Genomic DNA, 25459 nt, shown 5'->3' with positions numbered 1-25459 from the left:
ATGCTCTGTCCTACACATTGGGAAAAAGAATCAGAACACAAAATACAAGCTAGGTTTTTTACCTAGATTTTTATTCCTCTTTCAGATGATACCAATAATTAAGAAAGAGAAAAATCTGGAGGAATGGCAGACGGGAATTAATAAATTTATATGAGAAGGTAAAAAAGCGAGGGTTAAAATGGAAATAATTCAAGATTCTCGGGAAAGGGAATCTAGGGAATCTAAGGGAAACCCGCCCTTATTGACAAACGAGTCCCTAACACGAGGAATGACACCAGAACCACACTCATGAGGTCCACACAGGATGTCACCACCACACATCCACCCAGAAAGCAGACCCAAACCCACACTGATCAGGAAGCACGACCAAGGACCAGAAGCCAGACCGCAGCTGCAACATTAGCCATTTCAAACCCCTCCAATCAGCAGACAGACACCCACTATGAAGATGTAGCACGACCACAAACACGAAGCCAAACAACAGCAATGCAGCTCACCAGCTAAAATCCCCCTGCAACTCAGACTAATCTGAGCACAACCAAACCCCCACCCAAACAGGACACACCCCCAGCCAATCAGAGTACAAAAAAACCTCCATCCAATCAGAGCACAGCCAAGCTCCTACCCAATCAGTTCAAACCCCCACTAGCAGTTAAAAAGGAAGAAACAGCTGCAATCACACATTGCTCCCAGAAGCACGAAGCTGAAGCCTGAAGATGACGAATGAGACTTTGTCGAAACATCACCAAGACACTTCTAATTTTACACGGGAGAAAACCCAAACAACCAAAGACCTACATACAAACACCCGTGAAAACCTCAGAAAACAAATATATTTATATTTATATATATATATATTATATATATATATATATATAAATATATATATATATATATATATATATATATATATATATATATATATATATATATATATATATATATATATATATATATATATATATGAAGAAGAAAAGAAAAACAATAGGACAGGAACGGTAGGCACGTTTGTGCGCTTAAGCACGCCCCTTATGGTCCTCTTAGGAATGGGGTGAGGTCAATAGTAGAAAGTTTTAGGATAAAGCTTTTAGGATTATGGAAAGAGACCACAGGGTCAGGTAAAGTATTCCAAACACTGATGATTCTTTTAAAGAAGTCATATTTTCTGCAATCTAGATTAAAGCGGTTGACATTAAGTTTAAATCTATTGGTTGCTTTTGTATTATTGCAATTAAAGCTGAAGTAGTCTTTAACAGGAAGAACATTACAATAGATGATTCTATGAGTTAAACTTAGGTCTTGTCGAAGGCGACGGAGTTCCAAGTTTTCTAAGCCCAGGATTTCAAGTCTAGTGGGATAAGGTATTTTGTTGTTTACAGAGGAATGGAGAACTCTTCTTGTAAAATATTTCTGGACACGTTCAATTGTATTGATGTCAGAGATATGGTGAGGGTTCCAAACAGGTGAGCTGTATTCTAGAATTGGTCTAGCAAATGTTTTATATGCTCTGGTTAGTAGTGTAGTGTTTTTGGAAAACAAGCTACACAAGATTAGGTTTACAACTCTTAGAGCCTTTTTTGCTATGTAGTTGCAGTGGGCTTTGGCACTTAGATCATTTGACATGAAAACTCCAAGGTCTTTAACAGGATGGGGCTCATCTGTAAGGTAATGTCCATCAAGTATGTACTTAGTGTTTGGGTTCTTTTTTCCTATCTGTAAGACTGAGCATTTGCTGGTTGAGATTTGGAGTTGCCAAGTTTTAGACCAAGCGGTTAGATGATCAAGTTCTTTTTGAATGATAGATGTATTGTCAGTGGTGTTAAATAGTTTGACATTGTCAGCAAAGAGAACACAATTACTTGAGATATGGTCACAAAGATCATTTATGTATAGTATGAAGAGTGTTGGTCCAAGGACGCTGCCTTGAGGAACGCCACTCTTGACAGGATCAGCACACATTTCAGGGGTGGCAAACATGCAGGTGAACTGGCTCAGCCAGACTTCAGTCAACCACAGAAAGTGGCGCCTGCACCCAGTCATGTTTCAGGAACTGTCAACTCACTTTGGCACTCTGATAGTAGACCTGTTTGCCACCCAGACAAATTACCAGACAGCCACCATGCAGGCGTCATGCTGGCCTTCCACCTGCCGCATCTACAATGCCACTTGGTGGGCTTTTAGCTTCTGGTGCGCCTGGAAGAACCAGGCTCCCACCGAGGCTTCCATGCTACTGGACTTGGAATTCCTGCAAGATGGCTTGGAGAAAGGATTGGTGCCAACCATTCTCCAGAGACAGGTAGCTGCCCTTTCATCTGTTTTATCATGTGGGTCCATGAGTTCCCTGTCCAGGCTCCCTCTCATTCGACAATTCCTCAAGGGGGCTACTAATCTCAGGCCTCCCATGTTGCACCATTTCCCCACGTGGGACCTTACAAAGTTGTTATCCACCCTAACCCGCAGCCCCTTCGAACCCTTGCCGGAGGTCAACCTTTGATTCCTCTCATACAAAGTCACGTTCCTGATTGCCAATACATTGGCTCAGCAGATTTCTGAGCTGGTGACCTTCTCGATCAGGCCTGACCTCTGCATCTTCCACCCAGACAGGGTAGTCTTATGTTTGGACCCTACATTCATTCCTAAAATCAATACGACATTCCATCGGTCCCAAGAATTGGTCCTTCCCAATTTCTGCCTCAACCCTTTCCACCAATTGGAACATACCCTAGATGCCCGGAAGGCTCTCCATATCTACCTGAAGAGGACCTCTGGAGGACGGAATCCCTCTTTGTGTTTTTCCAGCCATATACCCTTGGTCATTGAGTTACGTCAGCCACTTTGGGGTGCTGGATTAGAGCAGCGATTGCTAAAGCCTACAATGCACAGGTCTTACCCACCCCTAGATGCATCATGGTTCACTCGACCAGGAGTGCGGCCGTCTCACCCACATGGACTACACAGGCCTCCTTGGGCCTGCCATGGTCTGCCATGCCACCACCTGGTCTTCCCCGTCTCCCTTTATCCACGATTACAAATTAGATGTTTATGCTTCGGTGGAGGTGGCCTTTGGCCGCCAGGTTCTCCAAAGGATTCACATAAGGTTGAGCATGCCGGACTGGTCGGGTCCCTCCCATTAGAACACATTGCTTTGGTATTTCCCATTCCAGACTTCAGGTCCTGCCTTTCTGGAGAATGGGCATTGCCTTACCTGAACATCCTTTCTCATAAAGCAGGGACCTGCAGTCAGCCCTGCCCTGGTTCCTCCCAGTTCGAGCCTTGGGGGAGGGGAGTAACGTTGTTACAGCTCAGCACATCGGTCTGCCACTCATCCTCGTCAGAAAGCTGGGAGGCAAGAGGAAGAGAAGGAGCTTATCATCTTGCAGACTCAGTTCTATCGGATCAGGAGCTAACCCATTCCTACTGCAGGTCCCTGCTTTATGAGAAAGGGCGTTCAGGTGGTGGGGGTGTCATGTGACTTAGTGGATGTGGGGGTGAGTGACATTGAGTTGGCCATTGCTCACTCAGTCACAGGACCACCCCCCACCAAGCACGCCCACAGAACTGGTAGGGAAAAATTTGAATGTCACCACTGGGCAATGAGTCTGTGTATGGGGATATAAGCTGACTTTCATGCTTTGTTCTGTGTTCACCTTTGTTGCACCTGTATTTGCAAATACCATTTGCAAATGAACTACTTTGCTTTCAAGTTGTTGCCTCTGGTAGTTCCATATGTGAACATGTACTGTTTATAACAACTATAATGTCAATCTCTATATCCATGATTTTTTTTGTTTGTTAAAAATTGAAAATTTCTAAAAAAATATTTTTCCTTTGCAAAATGTCAGTTTACAATAGTTTATAAAAGTTCTTGACCCCTAGGGCTTCCGGTTTGGCACCATAGGTGATGGCGGCGATCTTTACGAACACCAACCTCTGGATTATGTGGAATCGCTAGGACAGCTTAAATCTGCCATCCAGCGGTTCGAAAAACCTCCTCTTCAGGAGAAGAAGAGGAGATGAGCTGCAGGGTAGAGGTAGAAGTTCCCTAAAACCCCTGAGAAAAAAGGGTTAAGTTCCCTCCAGCAACCCGAAGTGCTCCAGATCCGAGGATTTTTCTGCCTTGGCGGATTCAATCACCATGACCAAACTCCGAGATCTATTTCGGACAATAAAGGATTATACCGGACAGAACGAAAGTGGGAGAACTTCATGCAAGTAGCTAAGCCAATTCCCCGTTACTTTGTATCAAGCTTGAAAATAGCAAGAAAATATTGGCGAGTTGTTAACAAGTTAACGAGTGGAAAGCGAAAGTGACAGAATTTTTTCTGCTTGCTGTCTGCCACTGGTAAATTGCATGTTGTTTGCTACTTTTACTTCTTGCTGCCTGCTGATAGAATCTATGGGAGATTTTTAAATATTGCTATAAAAGACTGCGTTTTCAGGAGGTTAAGAAGATTTAAAGTGAATATTGGAAAATAAATAAATAAATAAATAATTTTATAGAAGATGGTAGCCAAACAATTGAAGTCTACTGTAACAAAGAGCTCTGGAATTTCTTCAGCTGGCGCCTCTCCAGCCCATACAGCAGATACTAAAACATTGAATTTGGAGATGTTACACGGTAACTTGAAGGATTTTATACAAGAAAAAGTTAAAGTAATAACTGATGAGATGTCTGAAATGAAAGAGCAGATGTTAGAAATTCAAGTGGGGAATAAAGAAGCTAAAGAAGGATTTGTGATTGCAGTACAAAGTTTGGCAACAAATGTGATTTTATTAGAAGAGGAAGTTGAAGAAATCAAGCAATTTAATTCAAAATTAGAAAATAAAATGGATGAATTTCAAAGTAAAATGGAAAAAACAGATGATGAAATAGTTTTGATACAATATAGGAATATGGAATTTGCTTTAAGAATCCACAGCTTAAAGGAAAATACACAAGAGAACTTAAGGGAAATTTTTTCTGAAGCATTTGCTGAGATATTAGCAGCCCGTCCAGCAGATGTGGCTTATCAAATTGACAAAATATATCGTGTGAATTCTTGGATAGCAAGGCAAAAAAAGTTGCCAAGGGATGTTGTTATTTATTTTACAACTAGAACAGTGAGAAATCAGATTCTGCAAGCTTCATATAAGGGGGAGAAGATTCAGGTTGCTGGTCAAGATATCTTAATATTAAAGGAAATTCCACCAAAAATGTTAAGGGCTAGGAAGAAATTTGCCTCCCTGGTGAATGTACTTAAAAAACGTCAGATTGAATATAGATGGGATATTCCAATTGGTATAATAGTATATTATGCAGGGAAAGCACATTGTCTCAATTCAGTTGGAAAAGCAAGAGAATTTTATGTTGAGGCATTAAAAGCTGGAAGTCTTCCCCCATTGGAAGCTAGAAGAAGGGAGGGTGAAGTGAAGGAAAGAGAAGTGAAGCAGGTACAAGAACAGATTGTGATGGAAGAAGATTTATTACAAGTGTTAGAAATACCTATGACGGGTTCAGATCCAAAGGAACAAAGGCTGACAAGAGCTGCTGCTAAACGCAAGGAACAAGATGTAAAAGCACAACAACAATCGGCAACTACTACAACGGAAAGAGTGGGAGGAGCAAGGCCTAAAGCAAAATGTGATCTGAGGCTGCTGTTCCAAAAGTTTCCTTTTGCCGATAATGGAAATTAAATTATTTTCTTGGAATGTTAACGGTTTGAATTCACCACATAAAAGAATGAAAGTATTTCATTATCTGAAACAATTTAAAAATGACATTACTTGTTTACAAGAAACACATATTAGATCTTTAGACCAGAAATATTTGATAAATTCAAAACTGGGAGTACATTTTGTTGCCTCCGCTTTGGAAATAAAGAATGGTTTAGTCATATATATAAAGAAGGATATATCAGCAAAATTAATTGAGGTGGATAATCAAGGAAGATATATTGCTATTGAACTTTTGTTGGAGGGAAAGAAGACATTATTAATAGGAGTTTATGCTCCGAATCAACAACAAGAAAATTTTTCAAGTTTTTACATAAAAGAATAGTATTTTGGAATTATAAATCATATATATTAATGGGTGATTGGAATGGTTTGTTGGATACTCGAAAAGACAAAAAAAGTTTAAGGAAGTTTTCAAGCTGGGTGAAATTACCAAAGGCTTTTTTTGAAATGATGGAGGACTTGGAATTAAGAGATATTTGGAGAGAACATAATACAGAAGAGAGGGATTTTACCTTCTTTTCTGATAGGCATCAATCGTTTTCGAGGATTGATTTTATTTTGATTTCTAATGATTTGTATTCTAGAGTGAAGAAGACGAAGATTTGTTCAAGAACTCTATCTGATCATAGTCCAGTTTTGATTGAATTTGATCGGGAAAAGGAGGCTAGGAGATCATGGAGATCATATTTAAACAAATGAGAATTTGTTTAAATATGAACAAAATGTAAATGAATGTAAAAAGCAAATGAAAGAATTTTTTATTATGAATATGAAAAAAGAGACATCTATAGAGATGATTTGGGACGCTAGTAAAGCTTATATGAGAGGAACTCTTATACAAATGAATATTAAATATAGAAACAGATTGCAGAAAAAGAAAAAGGAATTGGAAGAGAAAATTAAAAAGAAAGAGCAGTTATTGATAAATAGCCCAGGAAATAGTAAAATAAAAGAATCAATAAATATATTAAGAGGTCAGTTTAACATGTTGATGGCAGATCAAGTAGCAATTAATTTACAATATGTAAAACATAATACATTCAATAATGCTAACAAGCCAGGAAGATGGCTTGCCTATTTAATAAGGAAAAAACAGAAATCACGAATGATTGATAAAATAGAATATAGGGGCAAAGAAGTGTATCAAAAGAATTTGATTAAAAAAGTGTTTTTAGAATATTATACAAAGTTATATACTAGGGATATGATTGATGATACAGAGATAGAAAGATATTTACAATAACAAGATATTTGTGAGCTTACAGAAAATCAAAGGGAAGAATTGAATCAATTAATTACTTCAGAGGAAATTATGTTAGCAAATAAGCAGCTTAAAGTTGGTAAAGCACCAGGTACAGATGGTTTAACAGCTGTTTATTATAAAAATTTACAAAATGAGATGGTTGAACCATTTAAAGAGCTATTTAATAAAATTCAAATGAGAGGGGATGTTCTCCCTTCATGGAGGACAGCTTTTATTTCGTTAATACCGAAGGAAGATCAAGATGGTATTAAAGCAGAGAATTATAGGCCAATATCACTTTTAAACACTGATTACAAGATATTTGCCAAGATACTTGCTAATAGATTAATGCCAGTGATGAATCAAATAATTCATAATGATCAATCAGGATTTATTAAGAGTAGGCAGATGAGATATAATGTGAGGCAAATTGTAAATTTACTTGAATATTTGGAACGAAATAACCAAGTCTCAGCGGCACTCTTTTTTCCGGACGCTGAAAAAGCTTTTGATAGATTGGATTGGCAGTTTTTGTTTAAAGTAATAGAAAAAATGCAATTTGGGGATTATTTTATCCATGCAATTAAAGCAATATATCTGAAACAAACAGCACAAATAATAGTAAATTGTGGGTTAACATTAACTTTTAAAATTGGGAAAGGGACGAGACAGGGATGCCCCTTGTCTCCATTACTTTTTATTTTAACTTCAGAAATTCTTTTGAATAAAATACGTGGTTCAGATCGAATAAAGGGAATTAGAATTAAACATCAAGATTATAGATTAAGAGCCTTTGCAGATGACTTGGTTGTTACTGTATCTCAACCAATATATTCAGCTACTGGTTTAAAAGAAATAATTGATCAGTATGGTAAAGTATCTGGATTTAAGGTGAATCAGCAAAAGACAAAGATGATAACTGAAAATATGAATATACAACAAAAAGAAGAGTTAGAAAGATCTACAGGTTCTTTATAAATAGTTAAAAAGGTTAAATATTTAGGAATATATATTACAGCTTCAAATGTGAAATTATACAAAAATAATTATGAGGTATTGTGGCAGAAGGTATGGAAAGAAATGGAGAATTGGAAGAAGTTACAACTATCCTTGCTGGGAAGAATAGCAGCTATAAAAATGAATGTTTTGCCCATGTTTCTATTTTTGTTTCAAATGATACTGGTACTTAAAAACCATATCAAATTACAGGAATGGCAAAAGGGGTTAATAATTTTGTATGGATGGGCAAAAAACCAAGAATAAACTTAATAATAATGCAAGACACAAGGGAAAGGGGGGGGTCTTAAAATGCCTAATTTAAAATTGTATTATGAAGCTGTTGTCTTATCATTAATTACTGATTGGATTAATTTAACTGAGGAAAGAGTTTTGAATATAGAAGGTTATGGTTTGTTATACGGGTGGCATGCCTATTTATTATATGATAAGAAAGCTGACAAGATATTTAAAAATAATATAATTAGAAATGCATTATTGAGGGTGTGGAGGAAATATCAATATAAATTAGATGGAAAGATACCAATATGGGCAATCCCAAGACACATGATAGAAAATATAAATATATATCAAAAGATGGAGGTAGTTACTTATAAAGAACTTCTTTGTATTGAAAAGGGGGAATTACAATTAAAATCCAGAGAAAAGATGGGGGAAGAAGGAAAAAATTATACATGGTTTCAATATGGACAATTACAAGAAGAATGGAAATTAGATCAAAAAATAGGTATTAGGCAAACTGAGGATAATTTGTTAAAACAAATGAGAGATCAAGGTCAACAGCATATTAAGAGGTTGTATAATGTATTAGTAGAAATAGACTCAGAGATTGAATTGGTTAAGGATTGTATGATTAAGTGGGCACAAAATTTTCAGCAACCAATAATATTGGAAACTTGGGAAAGAATTTGGGTGAGGAATGTTAAATTTACACAAGCGCAAAATATGAGAGAAAATTTTTATAAGATGTTTTATAGATGGCACTTAGACCCCAAAATGTTGTCATGTATGTATCCTAATGTACAGGCTAAATGTTGGAGATGTGATTGTGAAGATGCCATTTATTACCATATATGGTGGACTTGTAAAAAAGTTAAAGCATTTTGGATTAAAGTATGGTGGTTTATGCAGAACATTCTGAAAAAGAAGATTTTCTCCGCAGTTCTTTCTACTAGGAATAATTATGGATTGTACCACTATAGAGATTAAATTGATTTTGAACTTAATAACAGCCACAAGACTTTTGATTGCTCAATATTGGAAGAAAGAAGAATTACCTATAATTGAAGAATGGACACTTAAAGTATCAAATCTGGCAGAAATGGCAAAAATTTCTGCTTACTTGAAAGACTATACACAAGAAAAATATATTTTAGAATGGAAAATGTGTATTGATTATATTCAAAATAAGTATCAGATAAAAAAATATCAAATAGCATATGAGTAAATTTAGGAAATATTTTGTATTAGATATATTTTTGAAGGAGAGGGGAATTGAGCGTGTGATTACGTGTGGGGTGACTAGAGATTATAATTTAGGAATTATTTTGTATTATGATTGTTAGTTTTGATACCCTGCATTTTGTTCTGGGAAGTCGGGGTGGTGGGGGGTAAGGGAGAGGGGAATTGGGGAGGGATGAGGATAGAGGATGGAGTTATGGTTAATGTACAGGAATTATTGAAGATGTATAAATATAATTAATGTAGAGTCGGGTCTGCCCAGCTACCATTTTAGAATGGTGGGGAGGGAGAAAGAAGGAGAGAGTAGGAGATAGGAAAGAGGAGAAGAGGAAGAAAGAGAGGGAGAAGAGGGAGAAGGAAGGTGTAGGGTGGAGGGAGGAGAGGATGTAGATAAGAGAAGGGGAGGAAGGTGTGGAAAGTAGAAGAAGGTAGAAGAGGGAAGAGAGTTAAAAGGAGGGGGTGGTGACTGGGCAAGCCCGACTAATTGTATATGACTATACATTGGATGAGTTGTTGGATATGAATGTAAAAATAAAACTTTTTTATATATAAAAAAAGTTCTTGACCCTTAAAAGAAATCCATCACTATCTTCCATGTTTTAAGAATCTGTCTCTTTTTCCATAATTTTTTATTTTGCATATTTTTATAGGAAGTATATTCTTGAAAAATACTTATCAAGTGTTTTTAGCCAGAAATGGCAAACTACAACTGCTTAGTTAATTTTTTAAAAAAAAAAGTGGTGGGAGAGAATATTAACTGAGTTACTCGAATTCATCCGTGCTCTACAAATCCATTTCTGCTTTACAGAGCCTTTATTTTTAGCATTATCTATATAAATGTGTCCCTTTGTATGTTAGTGTGTTGACCACAAACATGCAAAAATATAGGGCAAGTCCATTTATTTGGTTGGCTTTTAGAAAGTTGTTGTAGCAGCTTCATCAAGTTGAAATGTTGAATTGCTTTGTCCACAATCGTCATGAATGGCAGCAGTTTCAATGGCATCAGTTTTTGCTGCCTGCTTTTTCCTGCACATAAAAATAATACATCAATTAGTATTTAATTATTTAAAAACTATCAGCATGTGCACAGAAAACACAGTGTTTTTCTAGTAAAACTCTGTTTTTATCAATCTTGACAAACATTACATATTGAAAAAAAGAACCTAAACACTAAGTACAAGCTTGATCGACACTACCTTACAGATGACTCCCACCCTGCTAAAGACGTACGAGTTTTCATATCAAATGATCTACGTGCCAAAGCCCACTGCAACTACATCGCGAAAAAGGCTCTAAGAGTTGTAAACCTAATCTTGCATAGCTTCTTCTCCAAGAACACTACACTACTAACCAGAGCATATAAAACATTTGCTAGACCAATTTTTGAATACAGCTCGACTGTCTGGAACCCATACCACATTTCTGACATCAATACAATTGAACGTGTCCAGAAATATTTTACAAGAGGAGTTCTCCACTCCTCTGAATACAACAAAATACCTTATGCCACCAGACTTGAAATCCTGGTTTAGAAAATTTAGAACTACACCGCCTTCGACATGATCTGAGTTTAACTCATAGAATCATCTATTACAATGTCCTTCCTGTCGAAGACTACTTCAGCTTCAATTGCAACAATACACGAGCACACAACAGATTTAAGCTTAATGTTAACCGCTCCAATCTTGATTGCAGAAAATATGACTTCAGTAACAGAGTTGTTAATGCCTGGAATAAAGTACCTGACTCTATGGTCTCTTCCCAAAATCCCTAAAGCTTCAACCAAAAACTATCTACTATTGACCTCACCCCATTTCTAAGAGGTCTATAAGGGGCATGCATAAGAGCACAAACCTGCCTATCGTTCCTGTCCTATTGTTTCCTTTCGTTATATCCAATTAATATAGTTATTATATACTCATACTTATATATATGCTTATATACTGTATAATTATTTCATGCTTATGCTTGTATATACTGTGTGACAAAATAAAAAATAAAATAAAAATAAAAATTTGAGACATGGTAAAAAGGTAAAGGTAAAGGTTCCCCTCGTACATAAGTGCTAGTCATTTCCGACTCTAGGGAGCGGTGCTCATCCCTGTTTTAAAGCCAAAGAGCCAGCGCTGTCAGAAAAGTCTCTCAACGCCAAAGGTGCACGGAATGCTGTTACCTTCCCACCAAAGGTGGTCCCTATTTTTCTACTTGCATTTTTTACGTGCTTTCAAACTGCAAGGTTGGCAAAAGCTGGGATAAGTAACGGGAGCTCACCCCATTACGTGGCACTAGGGATTTGAACTGCTGAACTGCTAATCTTTCAATCGACAAGCTCAGTGTCTTATCCACTAAGCCACCGTGTCCCTTCTTTGAGACATGGTAGGTATTGGTTAAAAATACCAATGAGATACATGAATTGAGAAAGGAGCTGGCTGATGAATTCTGGCAGTTGAAGTCCACCTATCTTAAAATTCACAAGGTTGAGAAACACTGTTGTATATTGTACAAAATGAACCTTGATTTAAGACTAAACATCCATAAATAGCACTTACTTTTTTCGATCTTTCTGTCCAATAATGATCAAGGTGATGATTCCAATCACTACGAGACCAATCACAACTCCAAATACTACAAGCCACACTGTTATAGGTGATTCATAAGGTGGTGCCAATGTTGGTAAGAGGCCAACAAATTCCAAAGTTTGATCAGTCAATTTGAAAGCTTCATTGATACGTTCCCGAGACAGACTGTAAATGAAGTCAGAATTTTTCTTTAAAACATTTCCAGGCAGTCTACTAAAGTGTTTTTGCAATTGTAAAGTGACCCTGCAGTGATATTATTTATTATATTTTATTATATTTATAATAAAAGATATGCATAACAAGTATGAGATGCTTGTCCTTCCTTCCTTCCTTCCTTCCTTCCTTCCTTCCTTCCTTCCTTCCTTCCTTCCTTCCTCTCTCCCTCCCTCCCTCCCTCCCTCCCTTCTCTCTCTCTCTCTTTCAGAATTTCTGCTGTTTAGTTTGGCCTTTTTCATTTTATCAGTAAATACTGGAAAGTATTTTATAAAAGTATAAAATGTATATAATGTATAAATGTATAAAAGTTATACATTCACTATTTATGGAGGTTCCATTGACAATTCTCATCTTTCCTTTCACTGTAGTTGCAGCGTATGAGGCTAGAGAATCGTTGCCTATTGGCTTATAAATGAGTGGCCATCATTGGCCAACAGGTGATAGCTGCTATATAAGTAGCAGCGTGAGTGAAATTGGTTTGTTCGGGAATATTGCCCTATTTTTACTCGCTGTTAGTTTGTTGTCAATAAAGGATTATTGCTAACCGTCAAGCCTCCATTCCCTTCTTCATTCTTTGAATGAAGCACTGGCGACGAAGGTGGGATACAAACCCACGCGTGCAAAGCACAATGGATTACTTTCGGTTCCTACTCTTCAGCCGGTTGGCAATTTCGATGTCTCACTACAACCAAAGTTTCCGATGGCTACTTTATCGGATGGTTCAACACTTCCGTCGGCTAGCCCTTCTGAGGTGCTGCCCTCCAGTCCTCCTGCGGTGCCGCCTTCCAGCCCTCCTGCGGTATCGCCTTCATCGGTCCCGGTTGTTCCTGCGGCTCCAGAGCTACCTCCTTCTGTTCAACCTGCTGGGAGCCCTGAACTGCGTCGATCGGGACGATTGCGTCGGCGCCCTGCATACTTGCAGGATTATGCATGTGCCATCCATGGGGGGAGGAGTGCAGCGTATGAGGCTAGAGAATCGTTGCCTATTGGCTTATAAATGAGTGGCCATCATTGGCCAACAGGTGATAGCTGCTATATAAGTAGCAGCTGTGAGTGAAGTTGGTTTGTTCGGGAATATTGCCCTATTTTTACTCGCTGTTAGTTTGTTGTTAATAAAGGATTATTGCTAACCGTCAAGCCTCCATTCCCTTCTTCATTCTTTGAATGAAGCAGTAGTATATTTAAATGTTTTTAGACTTTAATCTACTCTAAAGTGGTAAAAGACATTCTTATTTTGTTTGCCTTGTAATTCAGTTTTTATTTTTCAGTCTTACATTGCATTCATTATAATTTATTTACCTAAATTTATATGTGATTGCTGTCTGACAATTCAATACAATGTGAACATACTTTTATTTATCTATTTATTCTGTTGAATTTGGAGGATGGATGCTGATATGTAGTAGGTATATTGTTATCAGATTTCAATATTTAATGAGTTATAAGAAGAAATTTGTTAGATTAGATCTGATCTCAGTATTAAAATTTAATGTCATTAGACTGAATTCTGTTCTATGATCACAATAAAGATTATAATTATTATATACATGACTCAACACTGGAAATGGGCTATTTTTGTTGATTTTCACTGATTTCATGAAAAAAAATCATGTTTTGTATGATATATGAACTGATTATCCATACTCCAACGATGTCAATTAACTTATTAACATCAATATTATGTGGTTTTCTCATTCTGAACTTGATTATACACACAGAAGAAAGTTAGCACCCACACTCCTTCTAGAAGAATGAAATATTCTAGGAAATATTAAAAAGGCAGAATATTATATTTCCCTGGATGAGAAAGTGAGAAACATGTTTTAAAGACAAAACAGCTCCTTGCAGCTTTCTTTCCCACCTTCAGCTCCAGGGTAATGGGATTAAGACATGGCCCTCAGGACATGATAGGATTAGCCCTGGACCCATCTAGCAACAGAAGTCACTACATGGCAACCTGGGGAGATTACCTCATCCAGCAAGATTCAACCAAGTTGGGACTCAAGACAAAGTTACCCGTGCAAGGCTCCATGGGAGTCTGACAACCAATCAGAATACATTTCTTTCACAGGAAGAGGAGTCCTGTCCACCATTAAACCATCTTTCCAAGCAGTCCCCATGTTTCCAGGGTTTTTCTTCCCACTTGGAATTGAATCGAGATGGACATTTCTTCCAACAACATAAAGCAAGGTAATTTAATGTTGCTGTATGCCAATTTTTCCAATTACTCATACAATCTTTACTCTATTTTCCTGCATTAAAAAATTTGTATTTTAACTGATAACATCAGGAATATGTCCATGAATTTTCTTGAAAACAACACAAAAGTGGTTTATTACCATGATTTTTCTAGGATGTTTTTTGACTTAACAATCTTAAATTTACAGTCCTATATTCCCATCCAAGTACAAATCACCCTGACCCTATTGATTTGTTTACAGTCCAGAGTTTCACCTGATTGCTTCTTCCACTTCAGATTTAGGAACCAATTCTGAAGTATTGTTTGGCATGCTGACTGTAAAATAAAAGGAGATCCTCAGTGTCACATAACTCACACGGACATTATTTGTTCTGGTGGGAGAGAAATTTGTATTGATTAGAAATATTCAAGCTTAGAACTAGCTGTGTTAATATTTGATCCAAATTATATGCCAACAAAGGGATCCCTCCTATTGCCATTGGAATATGTGGATTGCAAACATTGACTACATAATAGATATTTATATATGCAAAAAGGTGGAAAATGAGTTCAAATAATCCAGTACACAAAAGTACATATTTAATTTTCTTATGAAATATCTAGTTTGAATCAAAATAAATTGACACCAATAACTAAAATTAACTTAATATTCTTTACATAGAAAATAAGAATTTTTCCGCCAGGATCAAATTATTTGAGTCTATACTTCTGGTAGCCTTACACAAATGATTAGCAAGAGTAAAGCAATATCTTGTCCCAGTCACACATATTTTCATATCAGATATTTCCCCCTATTCTATTCTATTCTATTCTATTCTATTCTATTCTATTCTATTCTATTCTATTCTATTCTATTCTCTATTTTCCTGACAATATTTCCCACTTTTCTCCTTTTCCTTTTCTCCTTTCTCCCTTCCTCTTTTTCCATTGCTAAACTGAGTCATATGAAACATTCTAGGACAGGGATGTCAAACTGGCAACCTGCGGGCCAGATGCGTCATGCACTGGCCATGCCCACCCCAGTTCTATGAACATGATACCGTGAATTTGACACCCGTGTTTTAGGAGTATGGAAAATAGAGCTCAGCTGGTATTGGGGGAAAGAGAATTTACTTTTTTCTCTCCTGTTTTCAAATGGAAATAGAATTTCCATTTCCATTAATAATTGTATGTTGCCCTGCCTATTTAGCTTATATGCAGAGCACATCATGAGACAGGTGGGGCTACATGAATCAAAAATTGGAATTAAGATGGCCGGGAGAAATATCAACAACCTCAGATATGCCGATGATACCACTCTAATGGCAGAAAGTGAAGAGGAATTAAAGAGCCTCTTGATGCTGGTGAAGAAGGAGAGTGCAAAAGTTGGCATGAAACTCAACATTAAGAAAACTAAGATCATGGCATCTGTCCCTCTCAATTCCTGGCAAATAGATGGGGAAGAAATTGAAGTATTGATAGATTTTATTTTCCTGGGCTCCAAGATCACCGCAGATGGGGACTGCAGCCAAGAAATTAAAAGATGCTTGCTCCTGGGGAGGAAAGCTATGGCAAATCTAGACAGCGTACTAAAAAGCAGACACATCACCCTGCCAACAAAAGTGCATATAGTCAAGGCTATGGTTTTCCCAATTGCAATGTATGGCTGTGAAGGCTGGACCATAAGGAAGGCTGAGTGCCAAAGAATTGAGGCCTTTGAACTCTGGTGCTGGAGAAGACTCCTGCGAGTCCCTTGGACTGCAAGGCGATCAAACCGGTCAGTCCTAGAGGAGATCAACCGTGACTGCTCTTCAGAAGGCCAGATCCTGAAGATGAAACTGAAATACTTTAGCCACCTAATGAGAAAGAAGGACTCACTGGAGAAGAGCCTAATGCTGGGAAAGATTGAGGGCAAAAGAAGAATGGGATGATAGAGAACGAGGTGGCTGGATGGAGTCACTGAAGCAGTAGGCATGAGTTTAAATGGACTCCAGAGGATGGTAGAGGACAGTAAGGCCTGGAAGAAACGTTGTCCATTGGGTTGCAATGGGTCAGACTTCACAACTAACAACAACAACAGATATCTGTTAATTTTTGCCATGGATATTTTTATTATTAAATATATTATGAAAGTTTTAATTATTGACTATTACCATAAACTATTCTGTTTCTACCCTGGATTAATATAGTCTAGAATGTTTGAGGGTATATACATATATACTCATATAAAATCTAGATGTAATCAGAGATCAATGGTCTCTTCAGGGAAGAAAGGCAAAATGAAAGTCATGGCAGTGCAACCGAAGGACACTTCACCATAAACGGAGGGTTATTTTGCCTTGTTTGATCTCCACTTGCAGACACCACTGTCATGAAATAGTATAAAAGTAATCCCCTTTGAAAACAAGAGGCAATATACTTACTGAAACAGCACTGTTTTATTCTTGACTTCTAAAAAGTACTTCTGCATGGCATAGGCGATGGTTGATTTAAATAAATACATTTCACTGTCATCCCAGTTGTACTGTAAATTCAAGGTGACAATTACATTGACAGTTGCATGTTTACATACGACCCACAGTGAAAATACTTTTCAAATTACTTTCCCCTTACTGGAATCATCTCTATATACATGATTTCATCTATGTAGCTGAACACACAGTTGAATTCAGATACAATGTTAGGATCTCTACAAATATAGTCAGCCTCCAAACTATAGAGCCTCCAAACTATAACTCTACAAATATAGAGTCAGCCTCTAACTCTCTAGTTACAGAGATTCCCACTTTCTCTCCCTCCTACCCCCCACACCCCCCATGCAAGTGAATGGAGTTTTCACCATTAAATGAGAAAAACTTTTCTTTGTCAAAAATTAATAGGAGGAAGATAAAATAGCTGTCTTGAATAACTGAAAGACTGTTGTAAAAAGCACAGAATTGTTCAGTTATTCTTTATTGTTTCTGAGGGTAGGACCAAAAATTAAATAAATAAATGGATCATTATATTTAAGATTGAAACCCATTGAATTAAGGAGGAATTTCCTGTCTGTAAGAACTATTAAACATTGAAATTGCCTGCCTCTTGGAGTCAGGGTTGACTGGAATTTGAATTAAAAACAATTTTTTTAAAAAGTCATGCTGTCTAGACAATCAATTTCAGGGGTGAAATGCTCCCGGTTCAGACCAGATCACCCAATCCGGTAGTGATGGAGGCGGGTGGTTTGGAGAACTGGTAGCAAAAATCTCTGCCCCCCTTCCCCCCACATGCCCAGCTGAGCTGCGTGATCATCAGAGGGTTTCTTTTTACTTTTAAAAGCATTTTTTCTTCAGCCGAAAAAATGCTTTTAAAAGTAAAAAAAAAAGCCTCTGATGATCGCGCGGCTCAGCTGGGATTGTCAGAACTTTTTCAAAGCATTTTTTCTACAACCTCTTCGGCCGAAGAGGCTGTAAAAAACGCTTTTAAAAGGCTCCTCTGGCGATCCCAGCTGAGTTGCCTGATCATCAGAGGCTTTTAAAAGCATTTTTGTAAACCTCTTTAGCCAAAGAGTTTTAAACCTCTTCAGCCAAAGAGGTTGTAGAAAAAAATGCTTTTAAAAGTAAAAAAAAAAGTTGGCCATGCCCACCCAGTCACATTACTCCCACCACCAAGCTACGCCCATGGAACGGGTAGTAACAAATTTTACATTTCACCCCTGATCAATTTAGATGTCTTGATGATGTTGGCCAGAAAAGGAAAAAATGTCTCAAGCATCAGTAAAAATAGTTTGTTGTATGAAAGCTCAAAATCTGACAAAGGGATTTCCAAATGCATTGATTTTTTTACGTAATGCTCACCAAAATTCAAGCTTCTCTGAATTTTTTCTATTTTATTTATTTATTTATTTTATTTTATTTATAATTTAATTTCTATACCGCCCTTCTCCCGAAGGACTCAGGACGGTTTACAGCCATATTAAAAACACAGAATATACATAATATAAATAACAAATTTAAAACAAATTTAAACAAATATTTATAGGCCAATTAACTAAAACGGTCAAAGACCGATGTAAAACCCTTTAAAATTTAAAATTATAATTAAAATGCACTTAGGCTAGTCCCGCACGATTAAATAGTAAAGTCTTCAATTCCCGTTTGAAGGTTTGGAGGTCGGGGAGTTGGCGTAACCCCGGAGGTAACTCGTTCCAAAGGCCGGTGCTGCCACAGAGAAGGCTCTCCCCCTGGGGGCCGCCAACCAACATTGTTTGGTCGACGGCACCCTGAGCAGGCCCACTCTGTGGGAGCGCACAGGTCATTGGGAGGCTATCGGTGGCAGAAGGTGGTCTCGTAGATAAACCGGTCCTAAGCCATGGAGCGCTTTGAAGGTGGTCACTAACACCTTGAATTGCACCCAGAAGGCTACCGGCAGCCAGTGCAGGCCACGCAGGATAGGTGTTATATGGGAGCAACGTGGTGCTCCCTCTATTACCCGCGCAGCCGCATTCTGGACTAGCTGGAGCCTCCTGGTGCTCTTCAAGGGGAGCCCCATGTAGAGAGCATTGCAATAGTCCAGGCGAGAAGTAACGAGGGCGTGAGTGACCGTGCGTAAGGAGTCCCGGTCAAGGAAGGGGTGCAACTGGCGAATTAGGCGAACCTGATAAAATGCTCCCCTGGCGACGGCCGTCAGATGTTCTTCTAGGGACAGCCGATCGTCCAGGAGAACGCCCAAGTTGCGCACCCTTCCCCTGGGGGCCAAGACTTCACCCCCAACAGCCAGTACCGGAACACCGGAACCCACAGCCACTCTGTCTTGGTAGGGTTGAGCTGGAGCCTGTTCCTCCCCATCCAGACCCGCACGGCCTCAAGACACCAGGCCATCACCTCGACAGCTTTGTTGGGGTAGTTCAGGGTGGAAATGTACAGCTGAGTATCATCAGCGTAAAGATGATAATCCACCCTGAAACCACGGATAACCTCACCCAGCGGCCTCATATAGATGTTGAACAGGAGAGGCGAGAGAACCGACCCCTGAGGCACCCCACAAGTGAGGCACCTAGAAGTCGATCTCTGCCCCCCCTGCCAACACCATCTGCGAATGGCCAGAGAGATAGGAGGAGAACCACCGATAAACGGTGCTTCCCACCCCCAATCCCTCCAACCGCCGCAGCAGGATACCATGGTTGATGGTATCAAAAGCCGCCGAGAGATCTAAGAGGACCAGGACAGAGAAACATCCCCTGTCCCGAGCCCTCCAGAGGTCATCTACCAATGCGACCAAAGCCGTCTCCGTGCTGTATCCAGGTCTGAAGCCGGACTGGAACGGATCTAGAAAGACAGATTCCTCCAGGTATTGGGGAAGCTGATATGCCACCACACGAAAGCGAAGGTTGGAGACGATAGTTTGCCAATACAGCTGGGTCCAACTGTATTTTCCATGACTCCTCCATTTTTCTTCATCATACCTTTATCGCTAGCCTAAAGGTAAGAATTATCTGCTATCTTTATAGGATTGCATTGTGATCTATTTTCATTTTACTTAAAATAAATCCCAAATAATGAAATCAAGCTGACATCATCTACTCACTGCATCATCACCCAGTGCTGTTTTCAAGCTGATCCTCACTTTGATGGCATTCTTAGAATCTAGATTTAAAAAGAGAAAAATAAATAACTTAAAAATAATAATGTATACTTCAAAATATTCTTATTTACAATTCAAATTGCTACTGATTTTTTTATTTTTTTCAGTTCTTTCTCTGGAATAGTCAAAGAGCAGTATCAATAGACAAGGATGCCCTCCCCCCAAAAAAGAGGGACATATTACATCATACAACAAAACCTACATGGAGTCCAATTTACATTCCAACCAACATTTTCATTGCTGTTGTTTTTTTCCAGCCACTTGAGTAAGGGATCAAAGTAGTGACGAAATGGTGTTGCATCCATCTTTTGGCTTCCCGTAATACTTTCTAAAGCTTTTGTCCAAGGCTGAGAACTACCCAAAGCAAGCATATCCCTGTATTTAAAAAGACATAGGAAATTTTGATCACTTTTCAGACTCACTGTGTTAAGAGAAGACAAGGCATACTAAATTTAAGAAGAGTTATTCTGTGTGAGTTGTAATCACACCAACAAAAACTGTGGCAAACATCTCGAATAAATAGGATAATAGAATTCAGCTGTTACAGTTAAATAGGGACCAGATTTTCAGTACATGCCTGATGCTAGAGTGAAGAGCAATCTCCTCAAATCCCAGAAAACCCTTAAAAGTATACAACAAAATATGGAACGAAACTTCCTCTGTGCAATTGCTGTTATAACATCAGTTTCCAGGTAATACGAAGGTATCTTTTCTTTTATGTACACTGAGAGCATATGCACCAAGACAAATTTCTTGTGTGTCCAATCACATTTGGCCAATAAAAATTCTATTCTATTCTATATGACATATCTCTAAAACCCATAAAAACTGCATAAGGTTACCTGGATTACTGATTTTTGGGTTCATGTGGATGTTAGCATTTGCTTTTCCTCCATCCAGAATTTAAACCTATAATAGCATGTTTGGAACTTGAAAACTTACAGGGTTGACAGTGAAAAGAGAAGCTTAATTTTCATCTTATCATCTGTTTCTTCTTTTAAAGCAAATGTAAACTAACAATACTTGCAGTGGTATCTGGAGCCTACAGTAAAAAATTTATTTCCCTACAGCTATTCAAATGATACACTGCAAAGCAAGCTCTCGCTTACCTCAAAATGCGTCCAGCATTTTTAGAATTAGAAATGTCACATTTATAAAGTTCCCCTGTGTGACCAGCAGCTTTGCAAAGTGCCTCTTGAAATTGGAACTGGTAAATGGTCCTTGTATAATATCTAGAAAAGGGAAGGGGAGAAGATAAAACCAATTTACTGATTACAGTAAGAATGTCAACGTTTGTCTGAAATTGGGCAGCTATAGAAATTAAATAAATAAAACATTTTATAAAGTTAGTTTTATAGAAGTAATTTTATTATATTAAAATGCTGATCACATTAAGTTATTTCATTCAGCCTATCTGCTTACCACATGTCACCATTATTTTTACCACTGTTTTGTCAAAAGAGATTAGAGCTGTGCAAAGTTTTAAAGTGGTACTTCAATTTGAGGAATTAAAAAAGAAATTGAAATTCTTTTTAACAAAACTAATAAAAAAAGCAAATAAGAGTTACAAGTTAAACCTTATGAAAGAGTAGTCATTGGCAACATGAAATAGAACAGCAGGGTCACAATATTCCTCATTGTGAGGCAATGGCTCCACAACCCCGACTATCTCTCGCCTGCAGAAAAGAGAAATGGTTCCATTAGAATTTGAGAAGGAAGCAAGATTTAAAGTCAGACGCTTTCTTGTATTAAGAATTCAACTGCTTAAAAAAATCTCAGTGTATTATAAAAGCATTTATCCCAGTTCTAGACATACATTGACTAAATCCCTCACATAAAAGAAAGAGCATTGTCCTCAAGGCAGTCATCTCAAGTATGTTTACCTTTCTGATAATATACTATAATAACCTGAATCAGACCCTTGTTTTGTATAACTCACATAAGGGACAAGTGCAACGGAACCTGAATTAAGCTTAAATGTTGAACTTAGAATAAAGGGTTCTTTCAGCGTCCTAACTCTGCTTTCTTTCTGTCATTTTTTACCTTTCACCTTTCTATAAATTAAAAGTTATTATGTCTTGGAAATGGAGTGAAATAGATAAAGTGATGGCTACCTATGATGGGAAAATAACTGATGTTGGCATATTCTTGAGTTTTCAAACTATTGCAGTAATTCTTCTTTCAGAAAGGATGCAGCATCTCATCCTTTAGGATCAGCTCAGCCACCTATTTGTTGCTGGATGACCCTTATGTCAGCTGCTCATCTTCACTTTCTTTGAAGCTTGCTAGCAACTGCTATAGCCGGTGGGGAGAGGGCATCTGAAAGGGGAAGCATGCTGGGGTTGTGAAAAAATGCTATGGAAAATTGGGGAGTATGGACATTTACAGGAACCAGAGGTGCCAAACTGAACCATCTGCTCAGCTTCAAGGACACCAGTCCCAGGAAAGGAATTTACAGTGCCTAAGGCACCAAGTTCCCAAAACATTGGAACAAGATCTGATTTGACTGCTCTCCCAGTAGGAAGGGCTTTGGGCACTGAGAATTGCTTTCAATATATGTTTTTCATGTATTTTTTTCCTCAGAGCTTGCCTCAGCAACACTGCACTCAACATCTTTAGTATAAGTACCTTTTCTCTAAAACTTATGGAGTCAAGTTCTCTAAAACTTTAGAGAAAAGTACCTTTTCTCTAAAACTTATGATGTCAAAACTTATGGAGTAAAACTTTCCTAGGAAGTAGCTGGGGCTGGTATGACACCTTCTTTTTCACTTTCCAAGCACAGGAGGAGATATGTCAACGTGACATCACCAGAAACCACAGAATGGCCCTTTTTTATAATACTTTACTTCCTTATTTATTTAATAAATGCATTTCTGTGACTGCACATTTCAATAAACATGACTCTGGATGGTGCATCACTAACAGTTAAAACGATATCACAACAATTAAAAATCTTTTAAAAAAATAAATAAAGATGAGGTCACTATGGTAAATAAAAAGATAGTGGGGAACACCCATCTAAACATAACCCAACTATTGCACAGGCTCCCTATGGGATCTCCAATATAGAATAGAATAGATAGAATTTTTTTATTGGCCAAGTGTGATTGGATACACAAGGAATTTGTCTTGGTGAATATGCTCTCAGTGTACATAAAAGAAAAGATACATTCATCAAGAATCATAAGATACAACATTTAATAATAGTCATAGGCTACAAATAAGCAATCAGGAAACAATCAATCAATGAATCAATCTCTCTCTATATAAAAGGATGTATGTATGTATGTATGTATATATGTGTATATATACGATCCAGCATAACTCTGGAACAGCTCAAGCAATTTCAACCAAACTTGATACACAGATGACTTACTCTCTGGAAACAAATACTGTGGGGGTAATACACCCCTGGTGTGTGTGTGTGTGTGTGTGTGTGTGTGTGTGTGTGTGTGTGTGTTCCAGCATAACTCTGGAACGGCTTGAAAAATTTCAACTAAACTTGGTATACAGATGATTTACTCTCTAGGAAAAAATGATGTGGTGGTAACACACCCCTAGCACCCCTCAGAGTGTGTGTGTGTGTGTGTGTGTGTGTGTGTTTGTGTGTGTTCCAGCATAACTCTGGAGCAGCTCAATCTATTTCAACCAAACTTGGTACATAGATGATTTACTCTCTGGAAAAAAAATTGAGACTTGCATTCTCAATCACAATCAGTAAGTCACAGGGTCAGTCTATTAAATACTGTGGAGTGGATTTGAGATCACCATGTTTCTCCCACAGATAACTTTATTTTGTTTGCTCAAGGGTGGGTTCACCACAGAATTTATTCATTCTTGCTCCTGGAGGTAAAACTAAAAATGTTGTTTATAATCAAGTTTTGTCTTAAATTAATATTATTCTTAATTTGAATAATATCTTACTTTATAATTTGTATACTGTGCTTATACTTTTAAAACCCTGTGAATAAAATTGCTTTGATTTGACACTAAAGATATAATTCATTCCTTTTCCTGTCTAATACAAGATTGGGATAAATAAATACCTGGGCAACGCTGGGTAATCATCATCAGCTAGTATCAATATAAATCATAAGGATACAAGCAACAAAGTTACAGTCATAGAGTCATAAGTGGAATGAGATGGGTGATGGGAAGATTAATAGTAGTGCAGATTTAGTAAATAATTTGACAGTGTTGAGGGAATTATTTGTTTAGCAGAGTGATGGCATTCGGGAAAAAACTGTTCTTGTGCCTAGTTGTTCTGGTGTGCAGTGTTCTACAGCGTCGTTTTGAGGATAGGAGTTGAAACAGTTTATGTTCAGGGTGTAAGGGGTCTGTAAATATTTTCACAGCCCTCTTTTTGACTCATGTAGTATATACAGGTCTTCAATGGAAGGCAGGTTGGTAGCAATTGTTTTTTCTGCAGTTCTAATTATCCTCTGAAGTCTGTGTCTGTCTTGTTGGGTTGCAGAACCAAACCAGACAGTTATAGAAGTGCAGCTGGATCAGCAGCTCCTTGGGAAGTTTGAGCTGAGTTGGTGCAGAAAGAAAATTCTTTGTTGTCCTTTTTTGATGATATTTGTGATGTTAGCTGTCCATTTTAGATCTTGTAATATGGTAGACCCTAGAAATTTGGAGGTCTCTACTGTTGATACTGTGTTGTCTACTATTGTAAGAGATGAAATTATGGAAGGGTTTCTCCTAAAATCTACCACCATTTCTACGGTTTTGAGTGTGTTCAGTTCCAGATTGTTTTGGTCGCACCATGAGGCTAGTTGTTCAACATCTCATCTGTATGCGGATTCATCATTGTCTCAAATGAGACTGATCACTGTCATGTCATCTGTGAACTTCAGTAGTTTAACAGATGGATCGTTGGAGATGCAGTCATTGGTATACAGAGAGAAGATAAATGGGAAGAGCACACAGCCTTGGGGGGGGGCTGTGCTAATTGTATAGGTATCTGATGTGATTCTGCTTAGCTTCACCTGCTGCTTCCTGTTTGTTAGGAAGCTTATGATCCACTTACAAGTCAGTTCAGGTACCTGTAGCTGGTTTAGCTTAGTTAGAAGCAGGGGTGAAATCTAAAAATTTTCCCTACCGGTTCTGTGGGCGTGGCTTAATTGGTGGGCGAGGCTTGGTGGTCAGATGACTGGGTGGGCGTGGCCAATAACAATAAATAATAAAAATAATAAACAAAGTATACAAAACTAAGAGGTACCAAAAACCAACTTTCACACTTTACACACACACAACACAACTCAACACAACTGATTCACACACAATGTAAAAGCAGCTGCACTTCACCCAGAATGCCCCCTGCAACAAGCAGGAACCTCACACTTTCACACATCGCCAGAGGAAAAAAAGTTTTAAAGTCAGCTCCTCTGACAATCTCAGCTGAAGTTCCCTTATAGCAGCCCAGAA

At 38.1% G+C, this 25459-nt stretch overlaps 1 protein-coding gene across 1 annotated transcript in view; it reads right to left on the bottom strand.

Annotated features, from left to right (window-relative positions):
* Positions 1-11981: 11981 nt before the first annotated feature.
* Positions 11982-25459, bottom strand: part of ACE2 (angiotensin converting enzyme 2) — a 54955-nt gene continuing 41477 nt past the window's right edge. The window contains exons 13-19 of the mRNA XM_058186241.1: positions 21607-21705; positions 21139-21261; positions 20232-20404; positions 19973-20031; positions 16834-16934; positions 14686-14802; positions 11982-12180 (exon numbers count right to left, since the gene is read on the bottom strand). Coding sequence (XP_058042224.1) covers positions 11982-12180; positions 14686-14802; positions 16834-16934; positions 19973-20031; positions 20232-20404; positions 21139-21261; positions 21607-21705 — 871 coding nt within the window. The remainder of the gene's footprint in view (positions 12181-14685; positions 14803-16833; positions 16935-19972; positions 20032-20231; positions 20405-21138; positions 21262-21606; positions 21706-25459) is intronic.

The sequence above is a fragment of the Ahaetulla prasina genome, chromosome 5 (assembly GCF_028640845.1).
Source record: "Ahaetulla prasina isolate Xishuangbanna chromosome 5, ASM2864084v1, whole genome shotgun sequence".
NCBI lineage: Eukaryota > Metazoa > Chordata > Lepidosauria > Squamata > Colubridae > Ahaetulla > Ahaetulla prasina.
This window is presented reverse-complemented; position numbering and strand designations above follow the sequence as displayed.